Source organism: Cibotium barometz, chromosome 57 (assembly GCF_041138505.1).
Source record: "Cibotium barometz isolate CiBa-2024 chromosome 57, ASM4113850v1, whole genome shotgun sequence".
NCBI classification, from domain to species: Eukaryota; Viridiplantae; Streptophyta; class Polypodiopsida; order Cyatheales; family Cibotiaceae; genus Cibotium; species Cibotium barometz.
In genome coordinates this window covers 33,698,343-33,719,470 of record NC_141102.1, presented here as the reverse complement: position 1 = coordinate 33,719,470, position 21,128 = coordinate 33,698,343, and the positions used below count along the sequence as shown (strand labels likewise).

The window sequence follows — 21,128 nt, the reverse complement described above, 5'->3', positions numbered from 1 at the left end:
TTGGGTGCTCGCTATGATAGTGGTAGAAGCTCAAGGGCGGATGATGAGGTCATTTCCCCGCCTTGTGATACATCCTCCCCCGCTGCCTCCATCGGTGCTGCCTCCGCCTCCTCAAAGAGACAAAGGCTTGAGTCTCCCATGAGGCAAGCCACTCTAGCCCAAGCCACCGGGGGGTTCTCTTCTTCTCTATCACATCTCCGAGAACGGCAACGGCTAGCGGATATAGAGATTGCACGCACCATTATTGAGTGCAATCTCTCATTCCATGTGCTCAAGGTAGATCAATGGAAGTCAATGGTGAAAGCCATTGCAAATGTGGGCCCATGTGAAGGATGGACCGGCGTCTCCTATCATGACATGCGCACGAAGAGGCTTGTGGACGAGAGGGAAAGAATCGATAGATCTCTCAATCCGGTGCGGGCAGCATGGTCCAAGTATGGGTGTAGCATTCTCTCCGACGGATGGAGTGACCGGAAGAAGAGAGGCATCATCAATATACTTGTCTCTTGCCCTCTTGGCACATACTTTGTGCGGGGCGTGGATTTCGGAAAGGCGGGGAGGAAAACATCGGGTGCATTCATATATCGCCATATCAAGCAAGCCATCATGGAGGCAAGTTTCAACTTTCAAATTGCACTAAAGTCTTTTAAGTTTAGGCTTTAGTATATGTGATATGATCATATGTGGCTATATCATGAGTCATGACTCAAGTCTCATACCGCATACGCTCATTGCATCCATTCATGTGCATTGTGACATGTAGGTTGGATCGAAGAACGTGGTGCAAGTCATCACCGACAACGCTTCAAATTGCCGTTGGATGGGGAAGTTGCTCGAGAAGGACTATCCCTCCATAGTATGGACGCCTTGTGCCTCCCATTGCATTGACTTGCTCATGGAGGATATGGGCAAGTTAGTGTGGATGAAGGAAGTAATGACCGAAGCTATCTCTATTGTTACCTTCTTCACCACAAAGGTGAAGGTGCTTGCCATGTTCCGCGAACATAGCAAGTTGGAATTGAAGAAGCCTTCATCTACACGCTTCGCCTACATGTGGCTCCTCTTGGAGCGCCTCCACGATGTGAAATCCTCCCTTCGCCAAACAGTGGTCTCCACAATGTGGAATGAGTGGGATGAGCGAGAATCGGCGGAGGCCAAAGCCATGCAACGGCTTTGCCTAAAGGAGGAGTTTTGGCAGTCGGTCCGCACTATTGTCATTGCGGTCACGCCCTTCTATAGGGTATTGCGGATGACCGACATGGAGGGAGCCACCATGGGCCTTCTTGTTCACTTCATGAGAGAGGCCATAGCAGAGTTACGCGTTTCTCCTTCCATCGACGAGGAGAAGCGCGATGGTATGTTGGCCATTGTGGAGAAGAGATGGAAGTGGATGCGAAGACCTATCCATGGTCTTGCCGCTTTATTGCATCCGGCTTACAAATCACCTGCCCTCTTCACCAACGTGGAGCTACTTGAAGCCCGAGAGGCTTACTTGCCCAAAGCATTGCCGGAGGATCGCCATGGGAAGTTCCTTGAGGAGCTCATAAGCTACAATGACCAAAGGGGAGGAGCCGCGTTTGCATCTACTACCTGTTGGAAGAGGGAATCCCTTGTGAAGCCCCTCTTTTGGTGGGAGACATTTGGGTATGCGCTCTCAAGCCTCCAAAAGGTGGCTTTGAGAATCCTAGCTCAGGATTGCTCTTCAGGTGCATGTGAGAGGAACTGGAGTTCCTACTCACTTGTACACACGAAGTTACGTAATCGCTTGAGCACGCAACAGTTAGAGCGGCTAGTGTATTGCCGCGCTAACTTGCGCATGCTGCGCGCAATGCAAAAGATGGAATCGGCGAGACAGGTACAAGTTACAACTTATAAGTTATAAGTTATAAGCATTCAAACAAGCTCATAGGGGGCACTCTTCAGAGTGTAAACAAAGTGCAGGATGAGGAGGAGGAGAGGATCTATGCAGAGATCTATCGAGAGCTCGAGTCGTTTGATCGACGACCTACTCGCACTCGTCGTGGGCATGGAGGTAGTGGCAGAGGAGTGCAAGTAGGAAGCCGTGGATGCACGGTTCGTGGTGCTCCCAGGGACATAGTGCATACCTATGTGCGGCGTGGATCGGGTAGCTCCACACTCGCTCTTGCAGATGAGGATGCTCCCTTTGGCTTCCCACATGAGCTTAGAGAGCCCGAGTTCGATGATGAGGGCAACCTTAATAGCGATGGCGACTTCGGCGAGGCCACTGATGTGTCCTCTTCTCATGAGGATGATTTCAGCGAGAGCTCTGATAGTGATGCCTTTGTCTAGTCTCTCCTTGGGCCTTGGCTCTAGCCTCTCTTTTTGTACTCGCGCCTAGCGCGCATGATCGCATCGCACCTCTATACTTTATGTACTTTTGTTTGTCACTTCAAACTTGTTTAGTTGTTTTTAATGATATTTTGGTTTGAAACAACTTCTCTAGACTCTACCCTTCCAAATTGAAAATGTCTATGTTTGTAGGTGTTCTTTAATTTAAAAAACCGTATTTTATCGTACCGTATCCCAAAATTTCATATCGTACCGAATATTCCCGTACGGTATCGTACCGTACGGTATCGTACTGTACGGTATCGTATTTTCGTACCGTGACAACTATGGCGCAGAGTGCAGAAATGAAACACAATGGTGGCAAGCCCAAGACTTCCCAGCCGGCTTCTCCCAGGGCTAACACCTCGGGGGGCAAAAGCCAGAACCAGACGGGGTCTTCCCCAGGACAGAGCCCGGGAGCCTCTGGCTCCAAGAACTCGAACAATGCGTCTAAGCTTACTCCAGACTAGAAAGCGGAGGCAGGCAAGACAGGTGGCAAGTTGAGTGCTGAGGAGCTTTCTTAGTACAAGAAGGAGGGTAGATGTTTCTTTTGTCACACAAAAGGACATACTTCTCGGGATTGTCCGAAGAAGCCTCCAAAGGCCGCCGCCGCCTCCACAGCTTCCGTGGTGAGCACAGCTCCCACACAGACCCCAGCGGCTACCCCTAGTTCTTCAACCCCCGGTGCTTCAGTTGGAGCAATTATTAGCCGGGAGCTCGAAGATAAGCAGAAGGGTGCCCATGACCAAGAGTATGAGCGCAACGAATTGCTCAAGTCCTTTGGCTACATAGGTGGCCAGAGAGTCGTTGTCTTGTTTGACAGCGGCAGCACGGAGGATGTGGTCACGGAACAGGCCGCTAGGCGTACCCGTTTCGTGTTGACTCCGGTGGACAAACAGGTGGAGGGTTTTAGCACAGGTATGACAACAAGTGTCAAGTATGAAGCTCTAGGTGCTAAGTTAGTGATTCAGGGCATAGAGTTTGTGTGTGACTTTATGGTTGCTCCTCTTGTAGGAGCAGACATAATTTTGGGTATCCAGTGGTTTCACAAGTTTCTTCCTGATGTCAAGTGGGACAAGCACACGTTCCAGATTGATCGGAATGTGTCAAACACCCCGGTGACCATTAAGTGTGAGCCAGGTATTCCAAACTTTCCGCTCATAAGCCACTTGCAGGCTAAGCGAGCAGTCAGGAAAGGCGCACAGTGTGCGATGATTTACATCCAGACAGCCCAAACGGTGGCCAGTGCTTCCAAGAAGTACTCGGTTCTCCATGAAAAGTTCCAGAAGATTTTTCTTTGGGACAGTTTCCCTCCCCAGCTCCCCCCGTCCAGACCGGAGGATCACAGGATTGACCTCCTCCCAAGCTCGGAACCCCCGAGCAAGTTTCCGTATCGCCTTTCTAAGGCAATGGAATCGGAGTTGGACCGCCAACTCCAAGAATTGTTGCAAGCTGGCTTCATTCGCCCAAGCGTGTCGCCATTTGCAGCACCGATCTTGTTTGTCAAGAATAAAGATGGGTCTTCTCGGTTGTGTGTCGATTATCGTGCACTCAACAAGCTGACTATCAAGAGCAGATTCTCGATGCCTCGAATTGACTATATTCTCGAGAGGCTGAATGGAGCTAAGGTGTTCTCCAAACTGGATTTAAAGAGTGGGTACCACCAGGTACGGATTGTAGAGGGGGACATCCCCAAAACAGCCTTCCGTACAGAACGGGCCCACTATGAATTTGTGGTCATGCCATTTGGTTTGACGAATGCCCCAACTACATTTAACCGCATGATGATGCGTGTTTTCCGGGACTTGATTAGAGAGTGTGTGTTCATATTTTTGGACGACATACTCATATTTTCAGCTACAGTTGAGCAGCATGACATTGATGTGGAGAAAGTCCTTAAGTTGCTGGAAAGCAACGAGCTCTACGTCAATGAAAAGAAGTCAGAATTTTATCTGTTCTAGGTACATTACTTGGAATATATAATTGGTGCTGAAGGCATTCGATTGGATCCGGCTAAAGTGGCCGAGATTGTTAACTGGGAAGTACCACAGACAGCTTATGACATTAGATCATTTGTGGGTATATGCCAGGCATATTCCACCCACATTGACAAGTTTTCCGACCTCTCGGCAGACCTCACCGATCTGCTAAAGGGAGTGAAAACAAGAAGGCAAAAGATTCGAATGACTCCACGAGCGTTGGTGGCATTCTAGAACCTCAAGGTGGCATTGTCAGAAGCGCCTTGTTTAGCCCTTGCCTCGTGGGACGAACCATTTCAAGTGATCACCGATGCGAGTAACATCGCAATTGGAGGTGTATTGCAACAGAATGGTCATCCGGTAGCTTACATGTCTCGTAAGTTACTGCCCGCCGAAAAGAACTACTCAGTCTATGATCATGAACTCCTAGCAGTTATCCAGGCCTTGAAACATTGGAAACATTTCCTGTATGGCCGTGACTTCAAGGTTCGCACTGACCATCAGGCATTGCGCTGAATTCAGACGATGCCAAGTGCACAGTGGAATGATCGACAACACCGCTGGAGTCAGATATTCCAGCAGTTCGGTGGTATGATTGAGTACCTTCCAGGAAAGGCCAATCCAGTGGCCGATGCCTTGAGCAGGAAGGGACAAGTATCTGCGATTCAGACCACTAGACTTGACCTTGTTGGTACAGGACTAGAAGACATGAAGCACACGTACGTGGATTCCGAGGAATTCGGTACTCAGTGGGAACAGGCATTGGATGCCACAGGACCATGCCATTTTCTGATACGCGATGGTTGGCTTTTCTACAAAGGCCGACTATGTGTCATGAAGTCATTCCGGGCAGCTCTTCTCCATGATGCCCATGATGCCATTACAGGTGGTCATAGGGGCATGAATTCGACTCTGGAGAAACTAGAACGGCAATACTATTGGCCAAAGATGAGGCGTGATGTGTTTACATATGTACAACGCTGTGACATTTGAGAGTTTGCTCTGCATTAGGTGGCAGGAACTGGGCATAAAATCTGTCCTTAAACTCTTTCCAAGTGCAAATGCGGTCTTTTGTGGTCTTTTCAGTGATCCACCAATGAGTAGCGGTCCCCTTCAAGAACATGCTAGCATGGCGTACTTTAGACTTCTCAGTGAAGTCCTCATCACCAAAAGCAATATCAAACTGTGCCACAAATGCTAACACCTTGGAAGCATCATGCTCTCCATGAAAAACATCAAACTTAACAGACTTGTCACCAGCTTTAAATTCCTTGAGCTTTCTGGGATGAGGCTCATGGTCCTCTCTTTTTCTTTTCCCCTTATCCAACGGGGCAGCTCTATCTGCATGGGCTCCATGGGCCATCATGGAAGTTTCATGAAGCATGGTGGCATGTGCTCCACGAACCTGAGAATGAGATGCATGTGACCTTCTTGCATAAGGCAATGTCTCTCCATGAGACAACTCAGTAGGCAAGGCTCTTCTAGTGGCAGACCTGTCACCCCCTCCATGGGATACTTGCCTTGAATACATGTGACCATCATGCCCTCCATGAGCACTAGTATACATATACCTGTCACCCTTTGTGCCTTGTGGAGAAGATGCATGACGAGAGGTGGCTGTCACCTCTTTCCTTTGCATAAATGACCTCAACCTTTGAGATGCGGGATCTCCATGCTTCAAGCGAGGTGGATTTCTGAATTTCAGCTCTCCATCTTCCCCCTCTTTGATGTCACCTTTGCGAAGGAGGTAGAAAACTGCCAACTCCCTTGGCTTCTGGCCCACTTCTCGTGCCATGGACTCAAAAGTCATGTCCACCATTGCATCGGCTTTCCTTGCTTCAATGGCACTTTGCACATGGGGATCTTCATGCAAAAATTTCAGCTCTTGCTCTTGTGCTTGCAAAAGCTTTCTCATATGCTCCAATTCAGCCCTCATTGCATCAGACTCTTCTTCTTGCATAACTGTCTTTCCACAAGACAGTTGTCCCCTCGAATCACTATCATTCACCCTCTCAAGGGGCTTGTGCCTTCCCTGCAAAGCATCAGAACCACGCGAGGCACTTGATGGGCCCCTCGAATTAGGCACTTCCAATGGGTTGCCTTGGCTGTCCATTGTGTTAAGTGTGCTAGAAGTGGGGTGTCCCAAAACACAGGTTCCTTTCCCCACTAAAAAGAGGGAAATGAACTTGGCTCTGGTACCAATGAAACCGATCCCGTCAAGTGGGAATAGACTCCGTTGGACACCCACACGCGTAATGGCACAACTTAAATATCACAATATGAATGGACAACTCAATAACAACTGAAAACTGAAATGAAATGAAATGATGATCAATGGACACCAGCACTAGGGCCGGAACGGGCCGACCCCCCCTCAATATATAATATATTATTGGGAGTATTTAAGTGATACAATGCTCCATGGGTTCAATGAACCAGATGATGTCCATGTACAACTGAAAATGAATACAGTTATCAAACAAGAGTCGTGAAGTAGACGTTCGAAGGAGAGCGATCCACTTGAAGAAGTCTAGTCTCTACGGTCCCGTGCCTTCACTGGAATCCGCAAAGAGCGCCCCACTGGTGTTCCAGGACCACGCACAAACAGGCGCTCCCGTACTAACGCTTGGCTCTCCCGATCTCAGCACCCATGGACCGTGGTTCTCCAGAAGCTTGGACTACCCGGCACCGAACGGGTGTTAGCAGCAGAGAGTATCCCTTGTAAGATTTACACCAAAGACCTTTGCTTGAATCTCAATCCACTCACCTTGTAAAACAATGAATATGGCCTTCAGTAGTATTAGGCACCCACGTATGAAAGAAGAAGTCTCTATTACTGTTGTTGTAGCCAGCTTGAGAGATAGAGGATGGTTCGCCAGCAGCTGCCTGATAGTATGGGGTAACTAGGGTCGCCTATAGAGTATTCTGCCTGTGCATAAGTTGGAGAGAAGGCCTATGTGTACAGCCGCCTGCAAGGTAAGAGTGAGGAGAACCTGTGCGCAGCCACCTGTGAGCAGTCGCCTGTGCGTAGCCGCTTGCAAGAAAAGAGGATGGTGACTTGTGCGCAGCCGCCTGCAAGCAAGTGAGTGAGAAGACCTATGCAACTCATTGTGTGCAGCCGCCGGAGGGCAAGCGAAACCACCTGCGTGCCACAGCCTGTGGGCAAGCGAAAGATGCGCAGTCTGGGCGCAGTCGCGTGGCAAAGCAAGAGAAAAGAGGATCGCCTGGGCGCAGCCGTCTGTGGGTAAACGTTGGAGAGGTCGCCTGGCGGACAGATGACCGAAGGTGGTCATGCACAGCCGCCTATAAACAAGAGGAGGTTCACTCCTGAGCGATGGAGGGACATACCACGAACAGTTGGCCAGTCCACCTGTTTTGCATGGAGGCGGCCAATTCCAAAGGTTCCAAGGTGGGGGGTGGGTAGGTGGCCATGCACCCACTGCAACCTTATAAAAACAAAGGTTAAAAAGAATGCTATAAAATAAACAAATGCAATACACTTACCACCTGTTCACACGCAACAAAACTCGTCAGAAGACAGAGCAAACTTCATGACTCACTGGCAAGTGGCACGTCAAACAAGCAAACACAAGAATACAAGTCACGCGAAGACAGTTCCAGGCATGCAGAACATGAATGCATGTGCAAATAGTATCATGGACATATCTCCCGTTCATGGAACAAGTACTAAACATTTGTGTCGGGCACAATGATGGCACGACAGAAAACATAAATCCCGGTCTTCCTATGGAGTGACAGTCCCATAAGTAAGACAGATCCAGGCACGAGCCTCCCTATGGAGTGACAGTCCCATAGGCAAGACACGGCACCAATACTGGCTCTTCCATAGCGTGACAATCCCATGGATAGAACACAGTCCAGGTCATACACGGGTGGCACCAGTCTGGCTCCCGTCCATACGACACCATCCTGCTAACACACGGGTGGCACCAGTCTGGCTCCCGTCCATGTTATGCAAAATACTGGCCCTTTTACATGAGACACCGACCTGGCCTCAAGTGAACGAGACACAAATTTGAAGATGGACCAAATGGTCGGCCAATTGGTGACACCTTCTGAGCATATCCTCGAGCAACAAGGCGGGCTTTGTACTTGTCCAAAGTACCATCTGCATGAAACTTGACTTTGAAAATCCATTTCACACCAATAACACGACGATGTAAAGGTCGTGGCACCAAAGACCAAGTGTTATTCCTCTCAATAGAGGCCATCTTTGCTTCCATGGCTTGCCGCCATTGCGGTTGTGAAAGAGCCTCCTCTGGACTCTCAGGCTCATCGATCTGCTGGAGAGAACTCATGAGAGCATAATTCACTGTGTGATGAGATGTGGAAGCCCGAGATGAACGGCGAGGTCCAAGGGTGATGGTAGAGATCTGGTTATGGAGCTGTGCATCAGTGAGACTAGAATCTTTAAAGAGTTGCTGAACCCATCGAGGTAGGCCAGCCTTCCTCTCAAAGCGTGAAGATGAAGATCCAGCTGCAGTAGAGGACTCATCCGATGTTGCTGGAAGTGGTGATGAAGTAAGCACTGGTGAGGGTAATCCCGGAGTCAAAGCAGGACTCGTAGAGGGACTTGGAGCTACAGAAGCTGATGCAACGGGAACGGGTGATTGTGAAGGAGCAGTTGGCATCGGGGTTGCAGCGGGGGGAGGAGGAGGAGGAGCTGGACGTGGAAGAGGTAAAAGATCACTAGCATCTGTCGGGAATGGATCATCCAGAAAGTCGGAAGATGCATCAGGTGGAGAGGAATCAATGCCAAACAAGCTCTCATCAAACTGAGCATCACAGGAAACGATGATGTCATCAACTTCGGATCGCAAAAGCGGCACCCTTTGGATCTCAGACTGCAGCTTGTGACGATCATCCTCTTTTGACTTTGGGGCGAGTGTGGTCCTTTTTTTATCAACATACTCAATTGTCATATGAAAATTGGCTAAGAATTCGACCCAACACGCTTGCCTAGCATTCATAACTGGCTGCGTGAAGATGTATTTCAAAGAATGATGATCTGTTTTCACCACTGAATCCGCACAAGGAGATAATGTTTCCATGCACGATATGAACAATAGCCAAAAATTCATTGTCATATACTGGGTATCTTACTTGAATCGCAGAGTGCTTATGACTGTCAAATGCAATAGCACGTCCTTGTTGCATCAAGACGGCACCAGTGGCAATATCAGAAGCATCCGTATAAACATCAAAGGGGAGAGTAGGGTCAGGAATAGCCATGACAGGAGTTGTTGTCAAAGCTGTCTTTAAATTTTCAAAAGCTTGTGTTGCGGCTTTAGTCCACGTGAATGCAGGAGCGGACTTTAAAAGTTCTGTGAGAGGAGCAACGATTTCTGAAAATCGATGAACCTTTGTGTGTTAGAAGTTGGCAAGTCCCAAGAAAGAAGGAACATCATGGATATTTGTGGGAGTTGGCCAATTGACAATAACCTGTATTTTCTTCGGATGCACAGAAATACCGTCTGTTGAAACATGTCCAAGGTACTCCAAGGATGTTTTGAAGAATTCACTTTTGCCTGGATTAATGTAAAGAGCATTGTCACGAAGCACTTGGAAGACGATCTTAAGATGTGCCTTGTGTTCTTCCATATTACGACTGAACACCAAGATGTCGTCAAGATAGATAGTGACGAACTTGTCCAAAAAAGGACGAAAAAGATCATTCATCATACTCATAAATGTTGTAGGGGCATTGGTTAACCCGAATGGCATGACTAGGTACTCGTAATGACCATATTTTGTGCGAAAAATTGTCTTATATTCATCACCTTCGCGAATGCGAATCTGATGATATCTAGACTTAAGATCAATTTTGGAGAAGACCTTTGCATGGAGCAATTGATCAAACAATTCATCAATGCGTGGAAGAAGATACTTATTCTTGATAGTCAACTTATTAGGGACACGATAGTCGATGCAAAGGCGCATAGACTTATCCTTCTTTTTTACCAAAAGTACTGGAGCTCCAAAAGGGCTTTTGCTTGGTCGAATATGTCCTTTCTCCAAAAGTTCAGTAAGTTGTCACTGTATCTCTTGAGATTCCATAAAAGAAACTTAATATGGAGCATGAGTAGGTGGAGCACTGCCAGGAAGGAGATCAATAGCATGGTCGATTGGTCGCTGAGGTGGGAGAACCGCAGGAAGCTCCTAAGAGGAAAAAGATCCAAGTTTGGAGCAAAGAAAGGTTGCTTGAGGTACATCACCTTCGTATCGATGTCCTCGGGAGGATCTTTGGCTGAATACACCATTAAAAGTGTTGAGGAACAACCACTCTTGCGGACCCACCGTTTCGCTTGAAGAGCTGAGAAGGTTGGTCTCTGATGTCGTATCATTTTGAGTAAATTGTATGGAATGGTTACGGAAACTGATCAGGGGATCATATTAATACAACCATTCTTGACCAAGGATCATATCATAATGTGCCAAAGTCATGACTTGGAAATCCAATTTGTCACAATAGTACTGAATTCGAAAGGAGAGGTATTTGGCAACGGTGTTACACAAGGATGTGGAACCATCGGCAAGCTCTACGTTATAAATAACAGCACTTTGAGAAGTCCGAATCTTCAATCTCTGGGATAAGGTGGTTCCCACAAAGTTATGAGAACACCCACTGTTAATGAGCACATGAATAGGGTGACTGGAAATAGAACCTTGAAGAACCAAAACTTGAGTAGACCGTTGGGGCAACGGTGAAGAGGCAGCTTGAGCTGTGGCAGTAGCGGTGATCACTGAAGCATGTGCAACAGCATGGTGATTAACCGCATGCTTTTCTTTGTCAGCAACTAGGGATTTCTCCTCGGAAGTAGAGGGTTCAGCATTAGAATTCTGTCGATGGGTTGGTCTTTTGGGGGCACTCAAACCAACGATGAGGTCCATTGCAAATTGTGCACGATCCTGTCTTTTGTTGATCCCGTCCAGAAGGAACAGTGGAAGGACGAGGATTGCGAGATTGGTCACGTCCACGATCCGAACTGCGTGGTTGGAAGGACTGAGGACGTCGGGATTGAAAAGAGCAGGATCCTTCTGATCAGCGAGGGTGTTGAGAATTATTCCATTGGGGATTAGGCCGGGAGGTAGAAGTGCCAGAAGATTCTCTTCGACTATCTCAGTTCATACGAGACCCATTGGCTTTTTGAAAGGTATTAACTCGACCGGAAGATGTCGAATTTCGAGAATTAATGTCTGCAACGCGCTCGGCGTAACGTATGGCATCGGCAAGATCGACAGGAATATATTTCTGAACATCAGCACGCAGTGTGGGGTTAAGACCTTCAACGAAGGCATGAAGTTCGTCCGCTGGGAACAAGGAGTCAATCTCCAGTATCAAGTTGGTGAACTGGGAGATATAAGAGGCCAAGGAACTAGTTTGGTCCAAATGGCGTAAGCGAGTACGGGCTTGGAAATCCGCATTGGCAGGTATGAACTGCTTACGGAGGACCCGTTCGAATTTTTCTCCACGTTGTTATCGATTTTGCGGTGTGTGGTCGTCGTTGCCACCACAATAAAGCAGTGTTTTTGAGGAGGGATACCGCAAAAATCACCTTTTTGGAATCAGAAAGGGTCATAGTTTCAAAGTATAACCGCAATTTGTAGAGCCATTGGTCTAAGCTGGCTTGTAAAAGACGATAAAGAGTTTTAAGGTCGTCGCCTTCTACCTCGGAAGGAATGACGTCTGCATCCACTGGTACTGTTGCTGAAACATCTGCTCTACTGGTACGGAAATCGTGTAGGAGTGGCGATCCATGTGGAGCTACTGGATGTGTGAAGCCAAGGAGGCCATGGACCCCTGGAGTTGCTGTTGGACCCCTGGAGTTGCTGTTGGAACTGTTGCTGCAAAGCTTGCTGCCATTCTGGAGGAGCCGGTGTGTCAACAGGTTCAGCCATGAGAGAAGATGCTGATGTAGAGGCTGCAGGGTGACGAGACTCTGGGGGTGTTTGCTGCTGATGACGCCGCTGGGCTCTAGGAGGAACCATCGGCTGGAGGGTGCGGCATCTGTAAATCCCGTGAGGAGAGGCTATGTGCTGGTGAAGCGGCTATGGACCATCCAGTATAATGAGGGCGATCCTCTAGGACTGGGCTCGCACGAGAGTCTGCTACTGGAGAAGAAGGTACAGGGGTAGGGGAAGCTACTGGAGTCAACGGTGTATAATCTGGTAGAAGGGCGCACTGTGAACGAAGCTGGATAAACGTTCTTAGAATAGGTGCAATATTCATGAAAAATGATGCTCACTCGGGAAGAATAGCACCCAAATAAGGATGACGCGTGAGCATAAAACAGTAATGATCCAGATCCTGTGCAGAAGTACGAACACGGATCACCCACACATCGAACTCTTTGAGGTGAGGAGTCGGTGTGGCTATCTGAACAAGGTAATGAGTGGGCTGTAAAGAGGGGGGCACTCACTGGAACAGGGGCAGAGACCGGTGGAGAACCACGGGTAGGAGAGGGCACTATGGATTGTGAGGAGTCGGTGTGGCTATCTGAACACGGTAATGAGTGGGCTGTAAAGAGGGGGGCACTCACTGGAACAGGGGCAGAGACCGGTGGAGAACCACGGGTAGGAGAGGGCACTATGGATTGTGAGGATGTATCCTGTAAATAACTGAATTCATAGGTTTCCTCTGCCACAAGCCGTCGGAGAAGGGGGTAATGTGTGCCCACATGATCTGGGAGGTGCTCTCAACAGGTTGTCAGCGGACTACCTCAGCTCAGATCTGCATAGGTCAATTAAAGCCTGTATACGTGGCAATTAAAGCCTAAGGGTCAATATTGAGCCCCGCCAAGAGACTCAACCTCCATAGGTCCTGCAAGATCTGCATGTATAAGCTCTAGTCTTCGGGTTGCTCGATGAGTGGCCTCCTTTGTAAATGCATCTCAATGATGCTTGCCTATCATGCAGGATGAGCAGATGTGTGAGAGAGATCTGAGCTGAGGTAGTCCGCTGACAACCTGTCGAGAATGGAACTTTTGCAAGGCAGCAATGGGTACATGACCGAAGCGAGAATGCCATAGAGAAGTATCTGCCTTAGAAACCAAAGCCATCAAGGGAGAGAAAAGCTGATGAATATGGGAATCAATGTGAGGGATCTGGGAAGAAAAATTGGTGATCTTGTAGAGACCCCCATCATGGACTCCATTGGTAACAACCGAGAGAGTCTTCTTGTCAATTACTTCGATGACCTCATCATCAAAGTACACACCAAGTCCCTTCTGAGAAGCTTTATATACTGAAAACAAAATTTTGGAAATCCGTGGTACATGTAGAACATCATGTAAGGTGGTAGAACCCAAAGAAACATTACCAACACCGGTGTCAGGAAGCGAAGAGTTGTTGTCGATACTAACTGAAGAAGAGGGAGTCTGGTGGTCCTCCAAGATATGGGCCTTATTGGTCATGTGGGCAGAAGCACCACTATCACCAACCCATTCCACCGCTTCAGGTGTGTCACTAACCTCTTCAGGAGAAGTCATACCTGTGATCACGAGGAATGAATCTTGTGAAGAAGTGGATGAATCTGTGACTGCCATGTATGCAACTTTGGCAGAGCCCTCCTTTGAAACTTTGCCTTGATCCTTGGTTTTGTTCTCGTCAGATGCTTTAGAAGCATCCTGGGCTTTATACTTGGCTTTGGCTGCCCGAGATGCCACGTTGGCAGCAACAATAGGTGGTTCAAATATTTTTCAGCTCCATTTGGTGCGTACAGCTGCCGCTATCTTGTGGTGGGAAGACCATCTTAGGCACCATTTTGTGACTCGCTAGGATGACTGCCGCAAGGCAGTCTTGTAGAAGTTTATTCTTGTAGATTATGAGCGTGAATTGAAGAAATAGTGGGAGCGTTTTATGCAGAAACATGGCGAATCGATAACTGACTATCTCGCTCGTTTTTGGAAGCTTTTGTTGATGCTCCCCAGGATCGTCCGGTAGTCGGAGAAGGTTGAGTGATTTGTGGATGGTTTGAAACCGTCTTTGTACACAAATGTTCATGCACATTGATCTCCTGATCTTTCAAACGTGGTTCATCTTGCTAAAACCCTTGAGATGCTAGGGAGTTCCAAGTCTGGGACTCAACAACAGGGGCAACAAAAAGGCAAAGACAAGGGTACCGAGTCCAAGGCCAAGGATGGTAAGGACAAGGCAAGTGGGGGCCTTGGTGACTAGCCTCTCCCTTGAAGAGCATCATGCCAAGATGGCTGCTGGACAATGCTTTTATTGCAATTCCAGGGAGCACATCATGAAGGATTGGCCAAAGACCTTGGAGGAGTAGTCCAAGGAGGAGGATTCTTCAGAACCGGAGGAGTTTTCAGAGGAGGAGACTTCTTCAAAGCCACAGGATGGGTGTGAAGGAGATGCATGTGTGCTCGTCTCTCATTTTGCGTAGGTTTCTCTATAGGTCTTCGTCCTGAAATGCGGGTGAGGACGGATGTGAGCCTTCACAGTGGATGAAAGTAGTCTCAGTGTGTTGGAGATCTTGGGTCTCTTAGATGAGCTTTGGATCTTTTCCTTTTATGGAAGGGCACTTTATATGGACATTGTGTAGTTGAGGACAATTGCAATGCAAGTAGGGGAGAATGTGATATACCTTCGAGTACACAAGACAGAGCCAAACATCGAATAGCAGTCCAGGTCCAAGGAGCAAAGTTGGACATCAGAGAGGACACGTGGCACTCCTACATGGTAATGATGATGTGGTGGTGATGAGGTGGCCATCGGGTACAGCTAGCCGACAGCTAATATTGGCCGACTAGGAGCATTGGTGCATATATATGCGTGGGTTACCAAATCGTCATATTCATCTGCTTTGCTCAGCGTTGTACTTCACAAAGTGTTTCTTTGTAGGTGAAGTGCTAGCCAGGAGTGAACAATAGATCACAGGGACATCTTCATTCTTAGCCACATCTTGTACTGGATTTCAGTTGTATTACTTCTTCTTGTGCTAAATGTGGGCGCACTCTTCTTTCGATCTTTGGAAAACCCCAGCGCATAGGCGCAAGTGTTCTACAACTTTGATCATGAACTGCACATTTGTCATCCACAAATCTGACCCCTAGACTTGCTCTAGCAATGGCCGAGAGTGACAATAAGTTCTTGATGCTAGGCACATACAAGACATCTGAGAGTGTGATTGCCCCACCATTTGCGGTAGTGAGCACAACCTTTCCAACTCCTTTCACCCGATATGAGGAGCTGTGTCAAATCCCCACGGATCCCCTCGTGTGATTATCTAGGTTCGAAACTCGAATCCTACAAACAAACGAACAAACAAACAAGCAAGGGGGTGCAGGCCTGACTCACCTCCCAACCATGACAGCCGTGGGCAAGCCCACAGTCTTGGCTGTCTCCACCGAGCCACGAGCTGAGCTAACTAGGTTGACGTACTGACCAATCTCCTCCTCGTGACGTTCCATACCGCCACGAAGCTGCCCTCGCGGGCCTTGAGATTGCTGCCGGCCTCGGCTGCATAAAGCAGGTGCACGTCTGCACTAGATCCAGGCTCCAAGACCATAGAGCTCTCACAAACTCGCGAGACTCTCTATAATACAATAACTAACCTTGGCCACCCTTTTATAGGCTCTTGGCCGGTCATCGGGCGTCCACACTTGGGTGCCCGCCCGTCCATACTTGGGTGCCCGTCCGTTAGTATTTCCCTAACTGAGCTCGTCAATTAGCCTGCCTAGTTCCAAGCTTCCCCAAGCCTCAAAACTAGTCTTGCATGCGTATAGCACACGGTAGATACCCACTGTGCACATGACATACTCCCCTTCCTCTAAGAGCTCACTCCTGAGCTCACTAAAAAGCCAGGGTAATCTCTCTGAAGAGAAGTCAATGTCTCCCATGTAGCGTCCTCCTCAACACGATCCTTCCACTTGATCTGGTATTCCATGATAAGCGTATTACGCAATCGTCGTTCACGAAATCCAAGAATCTTTTCAGGTTCGTGCGGAACAAATGTCATGTCCTGGACATCTATAATTTCTTGAGGAGTAACTAACTGATTTGCTCCACCCAGTACTTCCTTAAGTCTACTGACATGAAATACAGGATGAACTTTCACATGAGAAGGCAAATCCAATTCATATGCAATTGAATCAATCCGTCGTGTAACACGAAATGGTCCACAGTATCTAGGGGATAATTTCGGAGATCTACCTGTCCGTAAAGTCTCGGAATCTTTCGGAACTCGCAAATACACCATCGTTCCTTCAGAGAACTCTCTAGGTGAACGATGTCTATTAGAATAAAACCTGTCTCGGTCTTGAGCACTTCTAATAGATTCCTTTGTCACTTGTAACATTTCTTGCATATCTTGCAAAAAATTACGTGCTGCATCATGCTGAAGTCCTGAGAATCCTACTGTAACAGGTGATCTTGGTTGAAAACCGTACATAAGCATGAAAGGACTAAACCCTGTACTCGTATGCTTAGTACTGTTATATGCAAATTCTAACATAGGAAGATAATCCTCCCACGAACTCTGTCTTTTGGATACATATGCTCGAAGCATATCCTCCAAAATCTGATTCACTCTTTCAGTCTGGCCATCAGATTGAGGATGATCTGAGGAACTCAAATTCAAAGTTGTTTCCAACTTCTTAAAAACAAGTTTCCAAAAGTCACTCGTAAACTTAGAGTCCCTATCACGGACTATGTCCTGCGGTAACCCGTACAGTCTAAACAATTGCTCGATAAACTGCCGAGCTAATTGCGTAGCTGTAATAGTCTTTCGGGTCGGTAAAATCTAGCCATTTTTGTCAAGCGATCTACCACAACCCAAATAGAATCGTAGCCTTGATGTGTTCTTGGCAATCCGGTAATAAAATCCATGGAAATACTTTCCCATTTATTACCTGGGATTTGCAAAGGATGCAACAACCCAGCCTGTCTAAAGCGTTCAGCTTTATTTGCCTGACAAATCTGACACTTGAGAACATAATCTTCTACATACCCTTTCATCTTCGGCCAATAGAAAGTGTGTTTCACTAATGATAGTGTCCTGTGTACCCCAGGGTGTCCAGCAGAAGGGGCGTCGTGACACTCCTTAAGAATCTTGGACCTAATGTCCGGGATCTGTGGTACACAAATTTTGTCATTACGGAGTAGCAAACCATTCCGAATCATCCACTGACCTCCTGCAGCCTGAATAGTAGACTGCTCAGTCATCGAGTCTTGGTCAATCAATGAGCTCCCATCCTGGATCTTCTGCCAAAATGGACCAAAATAACTATCAGTCCTGCAAAGCCCTCTCAATGACTGAAATAATAGAAATCTTGGTGAACGACAAAGTATTCACCTCTCTAATCCGACTAAGCGCATCTGCAATACTATTCATGGACCCTTTCCGATAACGGATCTCAAAATCAAAATCTTGCATTAACTCTGCCCAACGAGCTTTCCTTCCTCTCAAAACAACAAAACCGAGAAAAGAACGAAGTTGTTTCACTGTTCGTGGTATAGGCCAGTCTAGATCCTTCTGAACTCGGTCATAGTCAATGCTCAATCCATCTCTAGTGATCTTGTGTCCCAAGTAAATGATGTCGGTCATAAAGAACTTACATTTACTCAACTTAGCATATAGTCGATTCTGTCTCAAAATAGATAAGACAATCGTGAGGTGTCTGACATGATCCTCAAGAGTACGGCTATATATCAAAATATCATCTAGGAACACCACCACAAATTTTCCCAAATGTTCACGAAAAAGATCGTTCATCATTTGCTGGAAAGTGGCTGGAGCATTGGTTAACCCAAAAGGTAATACGAGAAACTCGTAATGGCCATACCTAGTCCGAAAGGCGGTTCTTTCGACATGCCTTTCATGAATACGTATCTGGTGATAGCCAGTACGCAAATCTATCTTCGTGAAATATTTCGCTCCTGCTAACCGGTCAATCAGGTCATCTGATCTAGGGAGAGGATAACGGTTCTTAATAGTCAGCTTGTTCAATCTTTTGTAATCTATACACATTCTCCAAGTATTGTCCTTCTTTCTCCTAAGCAACACAGGTGCACCCCAAGGTGATTTACTTGGACGGATCTGGCCCATCCTCAAATAATCTGCGAGTTGTTTAGCCAACTCATCTTCCTCAGCTTGGCTCATCCTATAAGGTGGAATATTGACAGGATGAGCACCAGGGATCAAGTCAATACGATGATCTACTGCCCGTTCAGGTGGTAAACCCGTTCATTCACATCCAAGGAAGGGATGAGAAAAGAAGAAAGTGGAATCAATACACAATGGAAAGCGGTATACAAAGAAGAATCTATTATATTTCTAAAATCAATTGTATTTATAAGAGGTCCTTGAGAGGGATGGATACAATCACCTAAAATACTATACTTGGTGTCCCTATGTTGAAAAGAAAAAATATGACTAGACCAATCTATCTGGACATCAAGAGTCTTAAACCACTCAGTCCCTAATAACAAGTCTACATTTTCCAGATGCATAACATAGCATTCCAGAGTGTCTTTGTAGTCCTGAATCTGGATTGGAAGCATCTCCACCTTGCGATCCCAAACTTGTCTTCCCGCAGGTAGATGTACCTCATAGGTATGGTCGCTGAGTGTCGTATCAAGACTCAATTTCTGCACAAGTTTGTAGTTAACAAAGTTATGCGAACTGCCAGGGTCTAAAAGAATGTGAATCTTATGGCCATTCACTTCTCCATAAACTCGGAGAAGATCATGCAAGCCAAAGACTTTAGAATTGAACAGACAATCAGAACAAGTACTAGGGCGAGAAGTTACAGTAATTGACTTACCTGTCAAAGACAACTGGCTAGCTGCCTTTGGCTTGGGTCCTGCGTTTGTCTTGGTACCCTTTTGCTTTGGGCACTCGTTACGCATGTGTCCTTTTTCTTCGCAGATAAAACAACGTCCTTTCTTCTTGAGCTTCTAAGCCCGAAGGAGTCGTTTCTTCTTCGCTGGTGTCGAACTGGAATTCTTCGAAGGTTGGTCCGAAGACTTGCCTTCATTCGTGTTAGCCATAGGTGCAGAGAACTTTCTTTTATGCTTGTTCCCCTGCTCGGTAACGGGTTTCGACTTGGAAGAGACCATCGTATCATCATAGATACGAGCTGAATGAATGGCCTCGGCCAAAGTTTTACATTTGTTATTTTTAACCTGTAATCGGTACGAGTGTGGTAAACCAGCTACGAAAAACCCCAAAAGAGTAGTGGGATCCATCTTTGTAGCCTTCATCTGCAAGTCACGAAACTTCTGGAGGTAGACCTCATAAGTGAGGTGCTGCGAGGTCATGGTCAAAGTTGAAAACCGGGCAACAACATCATAATCATCCTCTTTCTTGAGGAATTCTTTCTTGAAAATGTCTTCAAATTGTGCCCAAGTTGTTGGCTTAGGGTTCAGTTCCTTTCACCAAAGCAAAGCTTTGCCGGACAGGAAACCTGCTGCTAACTGTATCTTCTTTCCATCATCATATGGATGAAACTGAAAGTGAACTTGCCACTTGTGTAGCCACGTGTCCACGATCTCCTTGGTTCGCTGCTTTTGCTCGCCCCTGAACGGTTCCGGAGTAATATTGGGGCCTAAAGCAGAAGCCAAGGTATCCATACCTGAGAAAGTAGAGAGGGTAGTGGTCAATAGAGCGATGGAGTTCTGCGAAGCCTGCATCTGGGCTGCGATTTGTGCCTGACGTTCCGTCGAAGAAGCTTCGAGAGCTACTTTGAACTCTTGGAAATCTGATTTTGACACAAAATCGTCAAAAAGATCGGCATCGGTACCTTCCGCCGGCAAGCCTTCGCGTTCCACGAGGGGCTCCAACTCTGATTCTTGGGTCGACATCGTGAAGAGGGTACGTGGAGAGAAAATTCGATCTTTGCACAATGAAAGTGCGAGCGAACTTGAGAGCTTGAGAGCTTGAAAACTTGAGAACTTGAGAGATGTGTGGCAAGAAGCCCACTTGAGGAGGTTTATAAAGGTTTCCCAAAAGCCAAAAATCTCGAAAAGCTAGGCTTAGCTTTTGCTTTAGCTTTTGTGTTTTTTTTTCTTGAATAAATAAATAAATAAATATATATATATATATTTTAATATATATATATATGGATATATATATTCTCTTTTCTAAAAAAAAATAAACATCTTGAAACCTGTGAAACCTTTGAAACCTTGGAGGATTCTTTTAAAACTTTGAAAGTTTTAAATTCTAAAAAAAAACGAAAGCTTAAAAAAACGTGCTTGCCTTGTGTTTTTTTTCCCTCCAGGATTAATCTGCTGGCGTGATGTTTGCAGGTGTCACCTTCGCCGTCAGCTTGCTGCCGTCGTCGCCTGTGGTTGCGTGTGCGCCAGGCGTTACTTACGCTGGGCCGCCTGCCTGGCGCGAGCGCTGGCCGGCCTGGCCTGGGCCGCCTGCGCTAGGCTGCGTAGGCCTGGCTGGGGCGCCTGCGTAGGCCTGGCTGGCTGCGCTAGCATGGCCGCCTGTCTTGGCAGGCTTGGCCACGCAAGCCTAGGCGCCTGCCAGCCGTTTGGTCCTGGCCGCCCATACCGTTGCGCCCTCTACACCCCGCAGCATCGAACAGCACCCGGCCAACACACATGACCAGCAGGACAGTGTTCGCTTCGCACGCTTTCTCTCTCACTCTCTCTCTCGTTCGTTCAACGAAAAGCAACGAAAAGCATCATGCTTTTTTTTTCTGTTTTCTCTCATGCGACTGCACAACTCGACTTCTCTTCTTTGCAAAGTAATCAACCCTTACTAAACCTACCATCTCCCATCAACATGGGTTTCTTTGATGAAGAAGAAACACA

The 21,128-nt window shown here is 47.1% G+C and overlaps 2 protein-coding genes across 3 annotated transcripts in view; both read left to right on the top strand.

The window, feature by feature from the left end:
* LOC147606673 (uncharacterized) overlaps positions 1–21,128 on the top strand; it is a 128,431-nt gene that overhangs the window by 26,038 nt on the left and 81,265 nt on the right. The window lies entirely within an intron of this gene.
* Positions 661–9,223, top strand: LOC147606674 (uncharacterized). Its single transcript, XM_086791820.1, has 4 exons — positions 661–1,855; positions 7,447–7,613; positions 8,789–8,955; positions 9,138–9,223. Exons 1-4 carry the CDS (start codon positions 821–823, stop codon positions 9,221–9,223), a joined length of 1,455 nt encoding a protein of 484 aa, XP_086647946.1. The 5' UTR covers positions 661–820.